The 19,996-nt window shown below is 54.1% G+C and overlaps 4 protein-coding genes across 9 annotated transcripts in view; 2 read left to right on the top strand and 2 right to left on the bottom strand.

The window, feature by feature from the left end:
• EFTUD2 (elongation factor Tu GTP binding domain containing 2) overlaps positions 1–2,508 on the bottom strand; it is a 48,681-nt gene extending 46,173 nt beyond the window's left edge. The window contains exon 1 of the mRNA XM_054456524.2: positions 2,212–2,508. The gene's annotated coding sequence lies outside the window, so the exon portion shown is untranslated. The remainder of the gene's footprint in view (positions 1–2,211) is intronic.
• Positions 2,509–2,571: 63 nt separating this feature from the next.
• On the top strand, positions 2,572–8,220 carry CCDC103 (coiled-coil domain containing 103). 5 transcript variants are annotated; one of them, XM_054456533.2, is made up of 4 exons: positions 2,572–2,687; positions 3,834–3,985; positions 4,367–4,499; positions 5,212–8,220. In XM_054456533.2, the coding sequence occupies exons 2-4, from the start codon at positions 3,843–3,845 to the stop codon at positions 5,662–5,664; spliced, it is 729 nt and encodes a 242-aa protein (XP_054312508.1). In that variant the 5' UTR covers positions 2,572–2,687; positions 3,834–3,842; the 3' UTR covers positions 5,665–8,220. The 5 variants fall into 5 exon arrangements, with proteins under 5 accessions (XP_054312508.1, XP_054312507.1, XP_063512835.1 ...); XM_054456532.2 differs by having other exon boundaries at positions 2,573–3,236; XM_063656765.1 differs by having other exon boundaries at positions 2,576–2,667.
• On the top strand, positions 6,666–8,220 carry FAM187A (family with sequence similarity 187 member A). Its single transcript, XM_054456531.2, has one exon. The coding sequence runs from the start codon at positions 6,666–6,668 to the stop codon at positions 7,908–7,910; it is 1,245 nt and encodes a 414-aa protein (XP_054312506.1). The 3' UTR covers positions 7,911–8,220.
• Positions 8,221–8,463: 243 nt separating this feature from the next.
• On the bottom strand, positions 8,464–18,324 carry GFAP (glial fibrillary acidic protein). 2 transcript variants are annotated; one of them, XM_054456530.2, is made up of 10 exons: positions 17,849–18,324; positions 16,859–16,919; positions 16,559–16,654; positions 16,100–16,261; positions 14,458–14,583; positions 14,022–14,242; positions 13,401–13,444; positions 12,920–13,039; positions 10,910–10,995; positions 9,673–10,234 (listed from the first exon to the last, which is right to left on the bottom strand). In XM_054456530.2, the coding sequence occupies exons 1-10, from the start codon at positions 18,307–18,309 to the stop codon at positions 10,193–10,195; spliced, it is 1,419 nt and encodes a 472-aa protein (XP_054312505.1). In that variant the 5' UTR covers positions 18,310–18,324; the 3' UTR covers positions 9,673–10,192. The 2 variants fall into 2 exon arrangements, with proteins under 2 accessions (XP_054312504.1, XP_054312505.1); XM_054456529.2 differs by lacking the exon at positions 12,920–13,039 and having other exon boundaries at positions 8,464–10,234.
• Positions 18,325–19,996: the final 1,672 nt, after the last annotated feature.

Genomic DNA, 19,996 nt, shown 5'->3' on the forward strand with positions numbered 1-19,996 from the left:
GCAGTGAGCCGAGATAGCATCACTGCACTCCAGCCTGGGTGACAGAGTAAGACTCCGTCTCCAAAAAAAAAAAAAAAAAAAAATTTTACCAGAGTCCTAGGCTCAATAAACGTTAGCTAGCATTATTTTTTGCCATCCTTGATCATGAGAACCCTGTGTTCCATGCACCCGCTTCTTCCCTTCACTCCTTTTATGATACTAAATTTAATTTTAAAGTAACACCAAAAAGTGGCAAGAACAGTACAAATAACTTTCTTTTTCCCAAATATTTGACAGTATGCTGCTGACACAATGCCTCTTCACCTCCTAATACTTTAGAGCAAGAGTTGACAAACTCTGACCTGTGGCCAAATCTGGCCCCTCCACCTGTTTTTGCATGGTCCTCCAGCTAAGAATGCATTTTACATTTTTATTTTTTTATTTTTTTGAGACGGAGTCCCGCTCTGTTGCCCAGGCTGGAGTGCAGCGGCATGATCCCGACTCACTGCAACCTCCGCCTCACAGGTTCAAGCGATTCTCCTGCCTCAACCTCCCAAGTAGCTGGGATTACAGGCACCCGCCATTACACTTGGCTAATTTTTGTATTTTTAGTAGAGACGGGATTTCACCATGTTGGCCAGGCAGTCTCCAACTCTTGACCTCAGGTGATTAGCCCGCCTTGGCCTCCCAAAGTGCTGAGATTACAGGTGTGAGCCACTGCACCCGGCCACATTTTACACTTTTAAATAGTTGAGAAAAAAGTACCAATGCTAACACAGCCAATAGCCAAGACAGCACCTTGCATAAGTAGGAACTGGATAAATGTTAACTGAATGGGATGTTTAATTTTAAGATGCTGATATTTCTTGGATTAGACTGATACCTCCAACTCCCTCAATGCCACCTGCTGGGTGCTGAATGTAGAGAGAGAATTGGAGCTCCAAGGACCAACAATTAAATGTAAATTATTATGGAAACTTTCACATGCATATTCTTCTTACTTCTAAAAAGCTATTATCGCATTTATGCTTATCTCATTCTCCCAAGACCCCAGTCAAGGGATTGAAGAAATTATTTATTTATTTTATATATTTTTTTGAGACAGAGTTTTGCTCTTGTTGCCCAGGCTGGAGTACAACGGCACGATCTCGGTTCACTGCAACCTCCGCCTCCTGGTTTCAAGCGATTCTCCTGCCTCAGCCTCCCGAGTAGCTGGGACTACAGGCGTGCACCACTACGCCCGGCTAATTTTTTCGTATTTTTAGTAGAGATGGGTTTTCACCATGTTGGCCAGGCTGGTCTCGAACTCCTGACCTCAGGTGATCCGCCCGCGTCTACCTCCCAAAGTGCTGGGATTACAGGCGTGAGCCACCGCACCCGGCCGATTGAAGAAATTTTTATAGAAAGCTGTTCATGGAACAAGCCAAGCTAATTTCTGCCTCAGGGCCATTGCACTTGCCATTCTTTGTCCAAAACGCTCTCCCCTTTGATATTTTTCACCTTGTTCCTTTATTTCAATCAAGTCTCCACTAAAATGTCATCTTCTCTGTCACTCTAAAAAGTCCCCCATACATACTCTCCAACTTCCCACTTTCACTGTTTTATTGTTATTCACAAATGTTATACATTTATCACTAGCTGACTTGTATCTAGTTGTTTACTGTTCATTTCCCCAACTACAATTTAAGCAAAGACTTTGTTCACTTAGTACTGTGCCTAGCATAGACTAAGCCTTCAATAAGTATTTACTGAACTAATGAATGACTCTAACAAGGTACAGAGAATATAGCTGATTTGCCCACAGTTACACAAAACTAGCGACTCATGGTAACAAACCTCACTGCCGCTTCCCGCTACAACGCAGGCGCTCAAAGAGAACTTCGGAGGGAACTTGGCAGAGAACGGCTGAAAGTGGCACGGATAGAAGAGGGAGTGAGCGAGGGGACTGGACAGTTACAGCACCACTCCTACCTAGCGATACGATTTTACGGACTGAGGCTATAAAGGCAGCCCCGAAATCGAGGTGTGTGCGTGTGTGCGCGCTTCGGAAGCCTTGGGGAGGCACGCGGACGACAGGGTCTTCCATTCTTTTTCCCGCTCCAGGCCTCAATTTACCCATCCGTAAAGCGAAAGGGGCCGATAGCATATAAGGCCCCTTCCAGATCTGACGCTCTTTAATTTCCTATCCCACCTGGAGCAACCCTTCCGTGCCACTCACCCGCTTCAACTTACCTCTCGCCTGCTCAGCTAAGAGTTCCCAGGCCGCCGCCGGAGACCGCGCTTCCGCCCCACGCCAAGGAAACGCCTGCGCCCGCCGCCAGGAAGGACCCCGCAGACGCCGCTGTCGCCTTTCTGCCCGGGAGGACAACCCTCTGCCTGAGGACCAGTTCCGAGGTATGCCCGCCGCGGACCGGCAAGGCAGAGTAGCGGGTCCCCAGGACGAGTAGCCCAAGACGTGGGCTGCTCCAAAGAGGGCGAGAGCTGAGGATGAACGAATCTGATCAGGCGCCTCGGGACCACCCTGAAAATGGGGGAGGGGGGCCTTCGGGCAGATCACGTGGTCAGGCTGTTAGCGCAGTTGCTGGGCAACCACAGCTGCGGGCGTGGTCTGCGCGGGGCTGCCCTGCCCTTCTGGCTTATCTGGGGATCCCCAAAGAAAGCAAGGGGACCAAGGCCGGGGCTGCTGGGGTGAAGGTCCCGGAGGCTGAGTAAGGGGACGGAAGGGCTAGTTCTATGTATTAAATGCCTGGGGAGGGCTGAGAACTGGACACCTGAGTTCGGTTACTGGCCAGCCCAGCCCCTTCCTGGCGTTCAGATTCCCCACGTTGGGGTAGGGTGGCTATGGGATTGGTTGGGGACTTCCTGCTTCCTTGCGCTAGGGCTGTTGGTGATGACCCCGCCACAAAATCTAGCTCAACTCACTAGGAGTTTGCAGTTCAGAGAGGTCCCACAAGTAAATGCCAGAGCCACGAGTAGAACCCACGTAAAGAATCTGTCTGCAGTGGCTCACACCTGTAATCCCAGCACTTTGGGAAGCCGAGGCGCGCGGATTACTTGAGGTCAGGATCGAAAATTGCTTGAACCCCGGAGGCAGAGGTTGCAATAAGCCAAGATCGCGCCACTGCACTCCAGCCTGGGCAACAGAGCCAGACCCTGTCTAAAAAAAAAGAAAAGAATATCTCCGTAGAAATGATCAGTCAGCCTCAGATATGCAGAAGCTACAGAAGTACAGTGATAGAACTAAAGGCATTGCCCAGGTACCTAGGGACCTCTGTTCCAGCCCTGGGCAGAGGAATTTGGGGATGGGGTCATTGAGCTCCTTCCTTTGCCCCTTCTACTTGATTTCCTGCTCAGTCATTGCATCTGGTTTGGGTGAAAGTCTCCTTCCTCATTAAAGACATTCAATGAAGAATGAAACTTTATTCCTGAGCTCAAGGGTAACTAACAAGAGTTCTGCCTTTGTGTGAGGTCCCCTGTCGAAACGACTTGGTGTAGAACAGTCCTATGGGGGAAGAGTGAAGAAACTGAATTCTGAGATCCAAATGCCTCCTCGACTGAAGCACCAAAATTAAAAATATTTTTAGAGGCAGAGAGCAAAATTAAGACAGAACTCCAAATTGAAAGTCAGGACTCTCTATTCTATTTTCGGGGACAAGTCTTGTGTAAGTCCTCACTGTGAAATTCAACTTGTCTTTGTAAAATAGAAAACCAGATTCTTGTAACACCTCCTAATGTGAGTGACATGATGTCCAGAGTGCTTTGGGGTCATTTTGTGTTCTGGCGAATAATTCAGAGGTACCCTCTTTCCCCTGATATTGACCGTCCACTGACGTATATTCCCTTTGCCTTCCCAGGCACAGGCCATGGAAAGGAATGACATCGTCAACTTCAAGGCTTTGGAGAAAGAGCTGCAGGCTGCACTCACTGCTGATGAGAAGTACAAACGGGAGAATGCTGCCAAGTTACGGGCAGTGGAACAGAGGGTGGCTTCCTATGAGGAGTTCAGGTTGGCTCACTGCCATTTTTCTCAGGCCCTCCTGTTATGGTGGACTATAGTAGTTAACTCTGAAATAAAACCATTCTGGGCTTCAGTCCTGGCCCCACCCTCTACTGTTTGATCTTATGCAATTTCTTTAACTTCTCTGAGTCTCAATTATTATTTATCTGTAAAACAGTAACTGTTATAATTAAATGAGTTCTTGCACGTAAGACTGAGCAAGTGTCTGACACATGTGAAGTGCTTGAAAGCAGTCAGCTATCGCTGTTGTTATTATTATGGTCATATTGTTCTGTAACAGGTTTATCCTATACCATGCAAAGTCTAGCTGCCTCACACCCACAGACACAGCATTAAGTCCATTGCCTAATTTCTGTCCTTTGCCTACAGGGGTATTGTCCTTGCATCACATCTGAAGCCACTGGAGCGGAAGGATAAGATGGGAGGAAAGAGAACTGTGCCCTGGAACTGTCACACTATTCAGGGAAGGACCTTCCAGGATGTGGCCACTGAAATCTCCCCGGTAGGTGAGGCCCTGCCCCTTTAGTCCACCAGGATTCTCTGCCCTAAAGCTTTAATCCAGTTTTTTCATTTTGTTTTGTTTTGTTTTGTTTTTTTAACCACACATACCTCTTCTTTATTTGTCATGTTAAACCAACAGAGATAGGTTTCTGCCTCCAATCCCAGAAAGAAAAACAAACAGCAGATGGCGAAGCTGAGTTGAAGTGGGCAGAATGAGTCAGAAAGTTGGGCTAGGAAGGTCCGCTTCCCTTAGTCCTTTGACTTTCATTCTCAGATCAGATTTGGGTTGCTCTGCCTCTGGGTTGTATGGTGTCTAGTGTAATGATCCTGTGGCAGTGTTGAGAGAGAGACCCCGACATTCAGATCCTTGAGTTCCTTTCTCTCTTCCTGAGATTTCCAATCAACCCATCCACCCGACTTACAGTAAACCCTGACTTACTCTTGAAGAGCAGAGCTATGTCTCCATTCATGAGTAGGAAAATTCCAGTGTAAATGAGAATCTTAAATCATGGTGTGGATTCCTTGGGGCCTTCCCTGTTTCATCCCCAGTTTCCTCATCTGAAAATGAGGCCCCCAAGGACCACAGCTTTCCCAGTGCTCAGAGAGAAGTAAGGTGAAGACAGTGAGATAAAGAGCTACAGGCTCCCCTCACTGTCACTGTCGCAGAGCAGCTAGAAGAGCTCCTGACTCCCTTTCCTTCCTTTGTGATCCAGGAGAAAACCCCCCTCCAGCCCGAGACGTCTGCTGACTTCTATCGTGATTGGCGACGACACTTGCCAAGTGGGCCAGAGCGCTACCAGGCTCTACTGCAGCTTGGGGGTCCAAGGCTGGGCCGCCTCTTCCAGACAGATGTGGGGTTTGGACTTCTTGGGGAGCTGCTGGTGGCACTGGCTGATCACGTGGGGCCGGCTGACCGGGCAGCGGTGCTGGGGATCCTACGCAGCCTGGCGAGCACTGGGCGCTTCACCCTGAACCTGAGCCTGCTGAGCCAGGCAGAGAGAGAGAGCTGCAAGGGCTTGTTTCAGAAGCTGCAAGCCATGGGCAACCCCAGATCCGTGAAGGAGGGGCTCAGCTGGGAGGAGCAGGGTCTGGAGGAGCAGTCTGGTGGGCTCCAGGAGGAGGAGAGGCTCCTGCAGGAGCTGCTGGAGCTGTACCAGGTTGACTGATGCGACAAGCTACCCTCAGAGATCCCAGTGATCACTGGAGGCAGTTTTTTGGTTGTTGTCTTGGGGGTTCTGCAGGACCATAATAAGAAACCCACACTTGGTTCCCTTCTCAACTTGGAATTTTCAGAGCAAAAACAGGAATCAAGTCTTCCCCACTTCTCCAGTCCTTCAGTGTCTCGCTATTTTGAACTGTGTGTATGTATCCACGGGACAGTCAAGACCTCAGGAAGTTGAAAGCGGTTTTGTTTCCCACCCTTAGAGTCTGCCAAGCCTCTAGCCCACTGGCCTTGAGAGCTGAGTGTGTGCCCAACCAAATGCTGGCTATACCAGTTACAGCCTCCACTCAGAAAAAGAAAAAAGCAAAATCTTTATGGTAAACAAACACTGATCTCCACAGCTCTTAACAAGAATGTTTATAGCCCCAAACCAATGAATGGACGTGTAATCAACAAATGATCAAATACTACCTCATTTGAGGTGTTGAATTTTCCCCTGGAGACTCAGTTCTTGTGCAGGTTGGGCCTGGGAAAGCCCCAAGCCATCAGCTCAGGTCCAGCCAGCCTCCCAAATGGCCAGATATACAGGAGGGTAGGTTTCCTTCATCCCCCAGGTTGATGAAAGACTTTTCCACCAGGCCGGCAGGACAGGGCCTGGAGCACTGAGGCAGAGATCTCCCTGCCCGAGCACCTCGGCCCGCCCTTCTCATTCCGGTTTCCTTTGACCCATTCTTGGGTGAGTGCCAGTGTTCTAGAAAGGGGAGTGAAGGCCAGGTTCTAGAATGGCTTTCCCCTCGAGATCAGGTCTGGAATGTTAGAAGGGCATCCACCGGGAATACATTGCCTTGCACTTGGCGGCTTCCTCTGCAGATTGTTGCTGCTTTTCCTAGCTGCATAATCCTTTCCTCATCCAGAGGCCTCCGCTCAGCCGTGCTTTCTAGGAGCCCCATGAGCCTTTAATGCCTTGGTTTTGCCCTGCTCCTCTGACCCCTGCCTCCTTCAGGCATGCACCTGGCCCCCACCACTGTGCTCCTGTGGGCATGGGGGAGTCTCCAGGCCTTCGAAATTGTGGAGAAAGAAAACATTTTTCAGAAGACCCCCTGCCCTGCTTTCCTGATGTTTGAAAATGCGGCCTACCTGGCCGACATGAGCTTTGAGCTTCCCTGTCACTGCAAACCCGAAAAGATGACAGCTGTAGTCTGGTTCTACCAAAAGCACCTAGGTAGCAGCCACACCAAAGTGCTGACGGACTTTGATGGGCGGGTGCTGACAGAGGCAGCCCAGGTACGTGTGGGCAGCGACATGCTGACCCGCTTCAGCATCCGCATGTTCAGCCTGTTGGTTTTCAGGGCTCAGCCTGAGGACTCAGGCCTGTACTTCTGCGGCACCCGCAAGGGGGACTACTTTTACGCCTACGATGTGGACATCCAGAACAGTGAGGGAATGGTGGCCACTTTCCAGGACGAGGGCCAGGAGCCCTTCGCAGATGAATACTATGGGCACCTCCATGTCTTCACCACCTTCTGGGAATGGACCCCCTGTGACCGCTGCGGGGTACGTGGGGAGCAGTGGCGCATTGGCCTCTGCTACCTGCAGAGCCCAGACCTCTCCCCACGCTACCTCAAGGCGGTGCCCGATGTGGTGTCTTGTGGCTCAAGGGCTGTGCCAAGGAAGCTGTGGACCAAGGCCAGGGACCACACGCCTGAGGTGCTGGTTCGGAGCTGCTTAGTACCCTGTGAGAAGACGAAGACCATCCGGGAGGGCGTGCTGGCCATCGTTAACTATGTGTCCAAAGTGGGCAGCCGGCCCTGGGTGCCCCAGGTGCCCATTCAGTTCCACCAGCAGAGACTGGGCCATGGCCTCATCATCTCCTGTCCTGGGGCCCGGCCAGAGCATGCAGTGGCCTGGGACAAAGACCGCCAGCACCTCTACCGCACACAGTACCTGAAGGGTGTCAACAGGTCCATGAGGGTGTTCATTGACCACGGCAACCAGCTCCACATCCGCTTCACCCAGCTGGATGACCGGGGCATCTACTATTGCTGGAGGCAGGGTGTGCGAGTTGCTGGTTTCCGGCTGGGTGTGACATCTCGTGGGCGCTACCCAGCCTCGTTCTCGGATCCTGAGACTCGCTCTGCTGTGGAGCTCACCCTGATAGGCTACCTGCTCATCACGGCAGTCTTTGTCACCATTCACCTCTGTCGTTGCTGCTGCTACTTATTTCACTGTTGTCCTAACTTCTCCCCCTAGGATCTCTCTTCAGCTCTGAAGACCAGTTGTCCTTCAATGTGTTTGTTAAATGATACCAGATGTCTCTGGGTGGGTACCCTGGGTTGGGACGTGTGATAGGAACATGTGGACAAATCTGTTAGTTACAGCTTGTTCCCCATTTTCATGGGCAGGTCTGGGACCTGATTTGAGAAGTGGAGGGGCCTGAGGCTGGTGGGAGATTGGGGACTGAGGTCAGGAGTAGGGCACACATGTTTCCTGACTTCACACTTAGGTCAGAGAAGGAAGGCGTGAACTCAGATTTAGCCAATGGTAAACACTGATCAGTGATGAATCGTGTTTGAGCTGCTTTACTTTCTTGCCTATGAGGATTATGCTGGTTGAGTTGCAGGTAGCAGGGAGAGGAAGGAAGAAAAGAGTGGAGGGAGCTGGTGTATGTCCTCTTTGGCTGCAGGTAGAATTTGATGAGGGCATGGGCCCCAGAGATGATCACTAATAAGAAATGAGTTGGTCTTGTCAAAGGCTACATCTTGGCCCTAGTCCTGCCCTCTCATGAACAGATCAGAGTCCACTCTGGGGAAGGGCGCAGCATTTGTCTTTATTTTTCGTCAACGACTAAAGGCAGCAGCAGTGCCCTGAAGATTAGCAGCAGCAGCAGCAGGTGGCAGGAAGGAGTGGAGGGAAAGGACACCAAGTCTTGGGGAGAGGGAAGGACCCTTCTTCAGCCTTAGAGGGGAGAGGAGAACCCTAAAGTGGGCCCTCCCAGTCCCGTTTCTGGGCACAGATCCCACCAGTCTGCTCACCAGTCTGCTCAGTCAAAGCAGAGTGGGTGCACTGGGGTGGACATGTCAGCCCTGAGCACCCGGGCTCCAGGCTGCAGGAATATGAGCCAGTGTCTTCACTTTGTTTGTGCCTCAGTTTTACAAATTGTAAAATAGGGCACTACCTAAAATACTGGGTACATTTTGTGTGTGAGTAAGAAGGGACCGCAAGAGGCCCTTGGCTTAGGCAAAAGCAGCCGGTCACTATGGGGTGGAGAGGGTCAGACGTGTGGCAGTGGCTTACTGGGGTAAAGAAGCGGCAGTCCCAGGGGCTCAGAGGCTGGAGCAGCCTGGTATGACACAGCAAGGAAGAGACCTTTAGAACTGGGACAAAGTAATGCCCTGCCCGCATGGATACATCCCCTTTCTCTCCTGTTTCAGCATCTTCAAGAGGATGAGTCACTTCCTTAATTCCCACAACCCAGAGGCCAAGTGCAACTGGTCACCCACAACCCCCACTTGGATGCCTAGCACCGTCCCAATTGCCTCCTCCACCATCTCTACCAGCGTCCCCTCCAATCTGCACGGGGCAGTCCTCCTGGGCTTGACCTCTCTGTACCCACAGCTGGGGGGCCAGGCAGCCCCCCTCTATCCCTCCCAGCACCCCATCCCTCTCCACGTACACGACAGATCCCCCAAGTGCTGAGAATCAAGCTTCCACCTGCCCACAGCGTGCCCACAGATGGCGTCCCTGGATGGCAGCTCAGGTGAACTGAGACACTTGAGTCATCGCTCAGGAGGTCCTTCTGGGATCTGGGCAGGTGACTGCCCCAGGTGGCAGGACGTCCCCACCCATCTTAGACTGATCAGGGTCAGTCTAGGAGAACAACCCTCTGAGCTGGGCATGGTGGCTCGAACCTATAATCCCAGCTACACAGGAGGCTGAGGTGGGTAGACTGCTTGAGCCCAGGAGTTCAAGGTCAGCCTGGGCAGCATAGGGACACCCCGCCTCATAAAAAAAAAAAAAAAAAAAAAAAAAAAAAAGTCTCTGGCCAGGGCTACCTTGTCTGTGGGGCCTTCCCTTTCCTGTCTGAGTCTCAGTTTTCCTCCAGCAGCCTGAGGAAACTCAAAGGCACAGTTCCCAGATACTCCGAGAGAACCTCCATATCTGGCAACAGTTTCCATAACAACAGGAATCAGGGATGTGGAGGGCGATGTAGTAGATACCCCCCGCCCTCCTCCCCTTCTCTCCTTCCTCCTCATACTAACCCAAGCTGCTGGCCGTGCCCCTCCCGACTGCCCCTTGGGGGTGAGTTTCTTGTTAGTTGGAGTTGCTGGGTGCTGGGTGGGTGCCGTCTGGCAGGCCTGATACTGACAGAGCCTAGGGCAGCAAGCTGACCTAGGGACAGAGGAGGGAGGGGAGCAGCTGGGGTGGTGGGGAGCTCAGGTCTGGGGAAATGCGCCAGCAGGGGCGGAGCAACTATCCTGCTTCTGCTCGGGCCCCTCATGAGACGGGGCAGAGGCCACCAGGTGGGTCCTGCCTCACATCACATCCTTGTGCTCCTGCTTGGACTCCTTAATGACCTGCAGGGGACAGGGAACGTGCACAGTGCAACAATTAGGAGTTCACATAGACCCCAGGTCCACCACGACGAGGCTGTGTAACCTTGGGAAGTCCCCCACTTCCCAGGTCTTTCTTTTCTTGATAGTAACCACAGCTGCCTTGCATGGTGGTCAGAGGGGGTGGTGAGATAACACTGGGAAAGCATTTAGTGTCGTGCCTGGTGCATGGTAAGCTGCTGGAGTAAGATGAGCTCCCACTGTGGTTGGAGTGGCGTGGGGGATACGCCAAATCCCCTCTTCCCATTCCCCCGGTAGTTTCCTTTTACCAAGCTGGAAATGGAAAGCCCTCCCCATCCCCAACTGTGTCTGCTAGAGTTGGAAGTGAAAGCTACTAACTTTAATTCTCTTTCTCTCCCTGGCAAGCAAGGCCCCCGAGTTTGAGGGTGAGAAAGAGAGAGTGTGTATTAGGATCCCATCTAGTGGCATTGGTACCAAGGCTCCCCTTAGAACAGTCTATGGAGGGACTGGGGAAATGGAATTACATTCAGGTTCCTTGCTCTCCTCCAGAATTCCCTGGGGAGCTCCTGGGAGTTACTGGGGACCTTCTATGTGCCAGCCCCAGGCTTTCCTCCATGGCCTGGCCTTGAGAATCCCTGGGGCCAGCCAGAACCTGACTGGGCCCAAATCCCTCCTTACCTCTCCATCCCGCATCTCCACTGTCTTCACCACGATGTTCCTCTTGAGGTGGCCTTCTGACACAGACTTGGTGTCCAGGCTGGTTTCTGCAGATGTGGGGAGAGGAGGCCTCTCATGGACTTTCAGGGCATGAGTCATCCTCTCCCATGCCCAGCTTCCCCATTGCACCCCCCAATCATGAGTACGAGAACCTATGCAACCGGGCAGAGAGAGCCTAGGCTCTTCCAAACGGGCTGGAGAGTCCTCAAATCCCAATAGTGCTGCTGCCCAGGTCCTGGCTGCTCTGTTCAGTGAGAGTCCTGGCTGCTCTGTCTTCTGGACTGGCTTCATTTCAGCCCCTCTGCAAGCCCTGGCCTGGCACTTGGCTTTCTGAAAACCCAGCACGGCATTGAGGAAGGACATGCAGGCTTTGAAATCAGAAGACCAGGCGGGGCGTGGTGGCTCACGCCTATAATGCCATCATTTTGGGAGGCTGAGGTGGGTGGATCACCTGAGGCAGGAGTTCGAGACCAGCCTGGCCAACATGGTGAAACCTCTACTAAAAATACAAAAAATAGGCCAGGCATGGTGGCTCACACCTGTAATCCCAGCACTTTGGGAGGCTGAGGCAGATGGATTGCCTCAGGTCAGGAGTTCAAGACCAACCTGACCAATATGGTGAAAACCTGTCTCTACTAAAAATACAAAAATTAGCTGGGCATGGTGACGGGTGCCTGTTGTCCCACCTATTCAGGAGGCTGAGACAGGGGAATCACTTGAACCTGGGAGGCAGAGGTTGCAGTAAGCTGAGTTCGCGCCACTGCACTCCAGCCTGAGCAACAGAGTAAAAAAAAAAAAAAAAAGAAAGAAAAAAGAAAGAAAAATTAGCCAGGTGTGGTGGCTCGCACCTGTAATCCCCGCTACTCGGGAGTCTGAGGAACGAGAATTGCTTGAACCTGGGAGGTGGAGGTTGCAGTGAGCCGAGATTGCACCACTGCATTCCAGCCTGAGTGACAGAGGGACGCTCTGCCAAAGGAAGGAAGGAAGGATGGATGGATCAGGGGACCAGAGCTCAAGAAGTCCCAACTTAGCCACCAACCAGCCACACGACTCTGGGCAAGTTAATTGACCTCTCCCAGTCTCAGTTGCCTCATCTGTAAAATAAGGATGATGGGGCCTACTTCTCCAGGTGGGAGAGAGGAGTTATTTATTAACTCAAATAAAGGCTGCTAAACATGTGGCACATATTAGTGCTCAATACACATAGGTCCCTTTCCTGTCCCCTTTCCTCTTTCCTACTTCTCTCTGCCATTTATCTGTGCTTTAGTGACCTGTGACTATCTAGGATTTGGCAGTATTACCTCTACTAGTCAGCCTGGTTAGCCTTTCTGATGCTGAATTAAGTCCTGAGACATGCATATCTAGTGGTCCTAAATATTCTAGCCCAGAAGAAGAGGAATTTTGTTCCTTAGCTAAGAATCATTAGAGGGCCAATGCAAGTAAAAAGTAATTTAGCTCTTCCTCCCCAGAGAGAAAAATATAACACGTCACATTCACTAATATTTAATATTAAGAGCAGGGAACATAAAACTTTATTCACTGCAAGAGCGGCAGTCCTGAGGGAAGAATCCTCTGGACTGAGTCAGCACTGAGCTGAGCGATGGAGCCTCAGGGATGAAAGAATAAAGCAGAGAGCCTGGCCCCCAGGCACAGCGAGACCCAAGGGGCCCTCCCAGTGACGGGAAGAGGTGAGACAGAGGCTGCTGCTTGCTCAGAGGCCCCAGAGCAGCTCTGCTGCGCACCCAAGGACTCACCACCTTTACCACTAACGAGCTCTGCCAGTTTAATGTACAGTTACTCTGTACCACGTCCTGGGCTGGGCACTGCAGTTCCTGGGAAAATGACGCAGTCCAGGCCCTTTAGGGGAAGCCTGGGAGGAGGGAGCTCAGGAGGATTGGGAGGATGGGGTGGGTGAGGCTCACTCCCTGTCAAGCTGGGCAAAGCGCCGTGTCTGAGAGGCAGGCAGCTAACCGCAAGCCGGCGGCGCTCCATTTACAATCTGGTGAGCCTGTATTGGTATAACTCGTATTGTGAGGCTTTTGAGATGTCTTGTGACCTTGTGATTTTCCCCGTCTTTGGTGCTTTTGCCCCCTGTAGTGACAAGCAGTTAAAAAAACAAAAACAGAAAACACTCAGAAGGGCAGTGCTTGCTCAGGGATCTGCAGACAGGGCAGATGTCAAGATCTCACTCAGTTCTGCTGTGGAATGGGGTGCAGGGAGGGGAAGAGGGACCCAGGGCCTAGCAGGACAGGAGCAGCTGCAAGCCCCGCCTAGAAGTACCCTGGTATGATAGGCTCTGGCTAGGAGCGCTGCGGTGTCACGAAGGCCCCCAGGGAGAGGGAGAGCTGGATCCCTTTGCCCTGATCCTCAGTCCCAGTCCGGAGCAACCTACAGGCCCTGGAGGAGGGGGCAGGACTCCAGTGCCCTTCCCACGAGGCCCTGCTATACTGACCTCGAATCTGCAGGTTGGAGAAGGTCTGCACGGGAATGGTGATCCTGAAAGAAAGTAGAGGGAAAGGGCTACCCAGGCTGCCTGGGACACCCCTAGGCTGGGTCTTGGTCCAGGGCCATCATGATAACTTGAACGCCCTTTTCCTTGCCAGGAAAGTCTAACTCCATCTCCTAGCTTTTTCCCCAGCAGCCAACGTGCTATCTGGAGTTCCAAACTTCTGCAAGGGGCTTGAGTGTTATCTGGGAGGGGCGCATATCTATCTGAAGGAAGATGGAAAAGGGAGGGGAAAGTGGTGAAGAAAGTTCCAAGGAGGCAGAAGAGATGGGTGAGGTGAGGAGTCCAATCTTGGCTGGGAGGGTGGGGAGTAAGCCTCTTAGTTTGGAGGGTGACCCAAGTCCTTGGCCTTGAGGCCTAATCAATATTGGTTGTAGCCATCCATCCATTCATTCATCAAACATCTAGTGACTGCCTGCTATGTGTGAGGCAGGCACTATGCTGGGCATTGAGGTAGGAAGGGATCTGGACACAAGGCTGAAAAAGACTCAGTCCCTGAAGGGAGCAAGGTGAGCTCTACCGCGAGGCAGCAAGGAGACTTCCCCGGGGGCTATGATGAGGGCTCACCGGTTCTCCTCGCCCTCCAGCAGCTTCCTGTAGGTGGCGATCTCGATGTCCAGGGCCAGCTTGACGTTGAGCAGGTCCTGGTACTCCTGTAAGTGGCGGGCCATCTCGTCCTTGAGGCTCTGACCCTCTTCCTCCAGCCGCGCCAGCGCCTCCTGATAACTGGCCGCCTCCCGCGCGTGGCGCTCCTCCTGCTCGCGCATCTGCCTCTCCAGGGACTCGTTCTGTGGGATGGAGCCGGCCGGTCCCGCGGAGCCCCTACCCGACTTGGGGAGGCTTCGAGGCCCGGCCCCCGGCCCCAGGCCCCGCCTCTAGCCCGGAGGTAACGTTCGGGCCCCGCCCTCGACCCAGGTCCTCGCCCCTGGCCCTTCTCCCCTGGCATCTCCTGGGGTGGCCGTCCCCGCTCCGCCCGCCCCCGTCCTGTCCTGGCCGCGCTCACCGTGCCGCGCAGAGACTCCAGGTCGCAGGTCAAGGACTGCAACTGGCGCCGGTAGTCGTTGGCCTCGTGCTTGGCCTGGCGGAGCAGCTCCGCGTTGCGGGCAGCAGCGTCTGTCAGGTCTGCAAACTAGATGGGGAGAGGGGCCATAGGCTGAGGGCGGCCTGAGGCCGCGGGGCTGCGGGTCGGGGACACATATAGGGAAGCTGTGTGGGCCCATGGGCAGGCACGGGCTCTGGGAAATCAGGGAGGTGACCAGCACCCCAGTCAACCCCAGGACGTTGGCCCTGGCTGAGACTTTTCCCAACAACTGTGACCCATGGATGCGGGCAGCATAGCGGCTGCCAGACCTCAGCACCTAGCACAACACCTGGTCAGCAAGCGAATGAATGAACAGTGCCACAGAATCCAGAACCTTCCACACTGACAGCTGCAACTGCGGGACTGAACGCTGTCGTCTGCCACAGTGGACAGTGGGTTTAGGCGAGCGGAGCCTTGGGTGTTTTGTGTGTTTTTGTTTTTTTGGGTTTTTTTTGAGACAGAGTCTCGCTCTTGTCGCCCAGGTTGGAGGGCAGTGGCACAATCCCGGGTCACTGCAACCTGTGCCTCCCAGGTTCAAGCAATTCTCCTGCCCCAGCCTCCTGAGTAGCTGGGATTACAGGCGTGCGCCACCACGCCTGGCTAATTTTGTATTTTTAGTAGAGACGGGGTTTCGCCATGTTGGCTAGGCTAGTCTTGAACTAGCCTGCCTCGGCCTCCCAAAGTGCTGGGATTACAGGTGTGAGCCACCGCGCCCTGCCTCACCCTGGGTTCTAATAGCCCTTTCTCCCCCACCTGCAAGGAGGTCCTCCCAGCCCCATCCAGCCCTCACCCTGCTCATACGCCAGTGGCTTCTGCCACTCACACTCCTCAGCTAGGTGCCCTGGCTAGGCCAGCATCTTGGGGCCCTGCCTCTCTGTGCTTATCTGCCTCCAGGCTTTGTCCTCCACCAGGAATGGTCCTCCCTTCTTCTCTTCCTGTCCACAGCCTGCCTGTCCTGCCTAGCCCAAATGCCCCTCTACAGCGTCTTTCCTGGCTCCCACACTACATATAATCTCTGAGCTGTGGTGTTCTCTATGGGCACTATGTTTGGGTGCACGTCAATATCACACCTTCCAGGTCAGACACCTCTCTGTGTCCTGGGGGGTGCCTGGCATACGGTAGAGGCTCAGTAACCCAAAACAGACTGGCAGAGGCATGGAATGCAGGCTCCCAAGTGAGACGGGCTAGAGTTGGAAATCCAACTCTACCACTTAGGAGCTGTGTGACTTTGAGCAAATTAGTTAATCTCTCTGGACTTCAGCTCTCTCATCTGTCAAAGAACAGCACCTACTTCATAGTAAGGTGATCCATGAAAATCACAGGGCTTAGAACAGAACAGTATCTGCTACTACTAATAATAGCAATAGTAGCAGTAATAATAATGGGTACTTTTGAAAGCAGTAGTGCCTGTGTGACCCTGGGCAAGCCATCTCACTTCTCTGGTGAAAGTCAGTCACCTGGAGAGGATATTCTCCCAGCTTCCTCCACCCTCCTTCCCCCATTCTCTTGTACAGAGCAAGAAGGGCTGCCTGGAGGAGGCAGGCTGGCCCACAGGCAGGGCTACCTTGGAGCGGTACCACTCCTCGGCCTCATGCATGTTGCTGGACGCCATTGCCTCATACTGCGTGCGGATCTCTTTCAGGGCTGCGGTGAGGTCTGGCTTGGCCATGTCAAGCTCCACATGGACCTGCTGTCGGGCCAGCTGCTCCTGGAGTTCCCGAACCTCCTGACCAGGGTGAGAGAAGCGGTACCAAGGCTCACGGTACAGGCCACAGCTGGGGTTCCCCACAGCATCGTGTCCCCTTCTGCCTGCCCCTTGGCCAGGGGTTCGAATGCTCTCTTGTCTCTTTCTGTCTCCCTTAGTGCCTTTCTGTTTGTCTTTCGTTTCCTGTCGCTACCTGCCAATCTCTGTTTCTCTCCTCTCTCTGAGTGTCTGTGTCAGTCTCAGCCTCTCTGTCTCTGTCTCTCCCTCTTTCAGTTGCAATCTCTGTGTTGAGCTTTCCTCCCTCTGCCCTGGCCTCACCTCCTCGTGAATCTTCCTCAAGAACCGGATCTCCTCTTCCAGCGACTCAGTCTTCCTCTCCAGATCCAGGCGGGCCAGGGTGGCTTCATCTGCTTCCTGGAGTGGCAGGAGGGTTGAGGAGTAGAGGGCCACTGGGGCCCCAGGCTCCTTCTCCCCATTCCTCAGCCTTGCCTTACCCCTCCTTCTGGGGCAGTGGGGAGCAGCACATTGCTCTGGAGGGCTGAGCTTGGGGGCTGTGTTTGGGTGGGTGGCCGTCAACCCTTTCCTCCCTCCCCTGCCACTCCCTTCCAGCTCCCTGACCTGTCTGTAGGCAGCCAGGTTGTTCTCGGCCTCCAGCCTCAGGTTGGTTTCATCCTGGAGCCTGGAGTGGGGGGACACATTCCTGGGTCCAGGCTCTTCTGAGGACACTTGGATACCTGCCTCAATCTCCCTGGAGGCAGCTGTCACAGAGACCAACCCCACCCAGGACCAGTAGAGCAGCAGGAGGAGTAAGGGCTGGGGGGCCTTAGACAGAGGACTTGTCTGGAGGATGAGCAGATGTGGGCTTTTGCCTTAACTCGTTACTAAGGTGCCTTATCAGGGTTGGTGCACCTGCTTCTGCTCACACAGGCGCATCCACCAGCGTACACTCACTGCTGCACACACACACACACACGTCCTCCTGCACTTGAAGGCACACATGCATGTCCTGTCAGCTCAGCGAAGCGCCATGCCCCTGGGGATTCCTCTGATCCCAGGTAACCACCTTTTGAAATGAATTTTATTATGAGCACCGCTTCACAGCTGTGCAAGTCAAAGTGACTTGACAGGGGTCACAAGCTGGTGGCAGGCAGTCACCTGTGCTTTGCGCCCAGGCTTGCCTACTCTTTCCCTCGCTTCCTTCACCCCAGAATCCAATCTCCCTCATGGACACCAACCTTCTCCGCTTCCAACTCCTCCTTTATATGGACACAGGCTCAGAATAGGTGAGCTCGCTGCCCACAGTCACAAAGCCCAGCCACGAATGAAACGCAGGGGCCCAGCTGCTCCTGCACTGCTTTCCCCAGTAGGGAGGTGCTGAGGGGACCCTGGACTCCTGGCAGAAGGCATGTGGGCATCAGATCCCCGGGGCCCTGGACCTGTTTCTGGTCCCTCCCATCATGTTGGGGGGCAAGGATAGTGCCCCATCGAGAGGTAGGGAGACCCAGGGAGCAGGGAGCCTCGGCCCCTGCCTGAGACTTCTCGGGCACTCCCTCTTGGGGATTCAGCCCCTTCTGCTCACAAGGCCCCCCTTCCCCATCCCCTCCTCACTTCTGCCTCACGGTGCCCAGGTCCTGTGCCAGATTGTCCCTCTCGACCTCCAGCCGGGCGCTGTTGGCGGTGAGTTGATCGAGCCGCAGCCGCAGCTCTCGCAGCTCAGCCTGGTAGACGTCAGCCAGCTTGGTGGGCTCCTTGGCCCGCAGCTGGTTCAGCTCAGCAGCCAGCGCCTTGTTTTGCTGTTCCAGGAAGCGAACCTTCTCGATGTAGCTGGCAAAGCGGTCATTGAGCTCCATCATCTCTGCCCGCTCACTGGCCCGGGTCTCCTTGAAGCCAGCATTGAGTGCCCCGGCCAGGGAGAAGTCCACCCGGGTCGGGAGTGGAGGGGGCATTCGAGCCAGGGAGAGGCGGGTGCCAGGACCCAGACGGCGGCCAGGAGCCAGGCCCCCCACCATCATCTCCCCCGAGGAGATGTAGGAACGGCGAGCAGTGGAGGTGATGCGTCTCCTCTCCATCCTGCCCTGGCTCTGCTTGCTCCTGGGATGCGAGGGCTTTATGAAGGAGTGGGCTGGACTGGCGATGCCCGGGTGCCCCTGGCAACGCCCCCTGGCATAGCCTGAGGGGGGAGGGGTTGGGCCGCAGCCCAGCTATGGGGAGAGCTCCCCTCACCCCATCGAGGTCACTGTGCCCAGAGGCAGAGCTTCCTGGGCATGCCAACTCCTGCATGAGGCAGGTGGTGCCTGGAGCCAAACCATGGGTCTGGGGCCCTGACCACTGAAGCAAGAGGACCCTCTCTCTAGGAAGGTGGGTCAAGAAAGGGTTGGTTGGACCACGATGAATACTTACAATTATTATACATCAATTAAAAAGGAAGGAAAGGGCTGGATGGGGTGGCTTATGCTTGTAATCCCAGCACTTTGGGAGGTTGAGGCTGGAGGATTGCTTGAGCCCAGTAGGTTGAGGCTGCAGTGAGTTGTGTTTGCACCACTCCAGCCTGGGCAACAGAGAGAGACCCTGTCTCAAAAAAAAAAAAAAAAAAAAAAGGAAGGAAGGGCTGTACCAGATGACCTCTGACCTGCTTTCCAACTTTTTGATTTCATAACCCAGGCCTTATCTCACTCAGCTGTAAGTGCCTGCAAGGTGCTGGGAATCTGGCGAAGAATGAACCTGTTCTGTACCCTCAAGGGGCGCCTATATGATCATTTCTTACTAGGCCCCATTCCCAGCAGACTCCTGGAGTCCTTCCCTCAAACACAGATGTCCCACATTCCTGCTCTCTGCCCATTCATTCCCTGGAGTTCTGGAGCTGGGGGCTGGCATTGGACACCAGCCCTTTGTCTAAGGGTCAGTCATGGCCTCTATGTGGCAGTGGAGGTCCTGATAGGGCAAGAGGGAACCGGCACTCTCTTGCCCTATCAGGACTTTAGCCCCTGGATCTGTCCCTCCAGGTCACCCCTTCCTTGTGTGGCCTCCCTGTGCCTCTCTCCCAGAGACCGGGCCTTGACAGCTCCACAAAGCAGTTACGCATGAGCTGGCTGTGCTGGCTCGTCTTTATTCCTGCAGCGCCCCGTTTCCCTGGCCACCCCTCCGTCTCCCACTGGAGATTTATTTCCTCGAGTTCCCACACATTAGCCTGGGGAGATGGGAAGGACCTCTGGGGATGGATGGGTTTGGAAACGCAGGAGCCATTGGGCCCAGCTGGGAGCCTGAGACCTGGGCCCTGTTGTCCCTGGAGACTTCAGGTCCATCTACGCCCTCCACTCTGGTCCCACAGGGTCAGAACCCTGCCCAGTCCCGTCACCCATTTGTGTCCTTGGACTTCTGGGAAGCAGACAGCCCTCCTCTCCCCGCCGCCACCCACTGTCCATGCCTGGGCGTCCCCTGATCCCTTTTCCCGGGCACTTGCTGAATAGAGCCTTGTTCTCCACCGCCGGTGGCGCCACACAGCAAGGGCAGCCCCTAGGGGGCTGTGCTGCTTTTATCCCAAGATGCCAGGCTGTCAGGCTGGGGTGCAATGCAAGCCCCCTGCTCAATGGGCTTCTCGGAAGGCATTTGAGGGGGGCTGGGGTGCGGCGGGAAGCAGGCAGTGTGCCCACCCCTGACCATTGTGTCTGTGCCAAGGTGAGTCATTCACTGGGCATGAAGAGGAGGCCCTGGGGGGCGGCCAGCCCAACGCTGCCAGGTCTGCTTGTAGACAAGGCC

The sequence above is a fragment of the Pongo pygmaeus genome, chromosome 19 (genome assembly GCF_028885625.2).
Source record: "Pongo pygmaeus isolate AG05252 chromosome 19, NHGRI_mPonPyg2-v2.0_pri, whole genome shotgun sequence".
Classification (NCBI taxonomy): Eukaryota; Metazoa; Chordata; class Mammalia; order Primates; family Hominidae; genus Pongo; species Pongo pygmaeus.

Coding starts and splice junctions, on each gene's coding strand:
- CCDC103 (XM_054456532.2), top strand. CDS start 3,189: ATGCAGAAGCTACAGAAGTACAGTGATAGAACTAAAGGCATTGCCCAG. Junction 3,237..3,833: donor GAACTAAAGGCATTGCCCAG/GTACCTAGGGAC, acceptor TTGCCTTCCCAG/GCACAGGCCATGGAAAGGAA. Junction 3,986..4,366: donor GCTTCCTATGAGGAGTTCAG/GTTGGCTCACTG, acceptor CTTTGCCTACAG/GGGTATTGTCCTTGCATCAC.
- FAM187A (XM_054456531.2), top strand. CDS start 6,666: ATGCACCTGGCCCCCACCACTGTGCTCCTGTGGGCATGGGGGAGTCTC.
- GFAP (XM_054456530.2), bottom strand. CDS start 18,309: ATGGAGAGGAGACGCATCACCTCCACTGCTCGCCGTTCCTACATCTCC. Junction 10,996..12,919: donor TGGAGCGCCGCCGGCTTGCG/GTTAGCTGCCTG, acceptor CCACATCTGCAG/AAACCAGCCTGGACACCAAG. Junction 10,235..10,909: donor TGGAGATGCGGGATGGAGAG/GTAAGGAGGGAT, acceptor TGTCCCCTGCAG/GTCATTAAGGAGTCCAAGCA.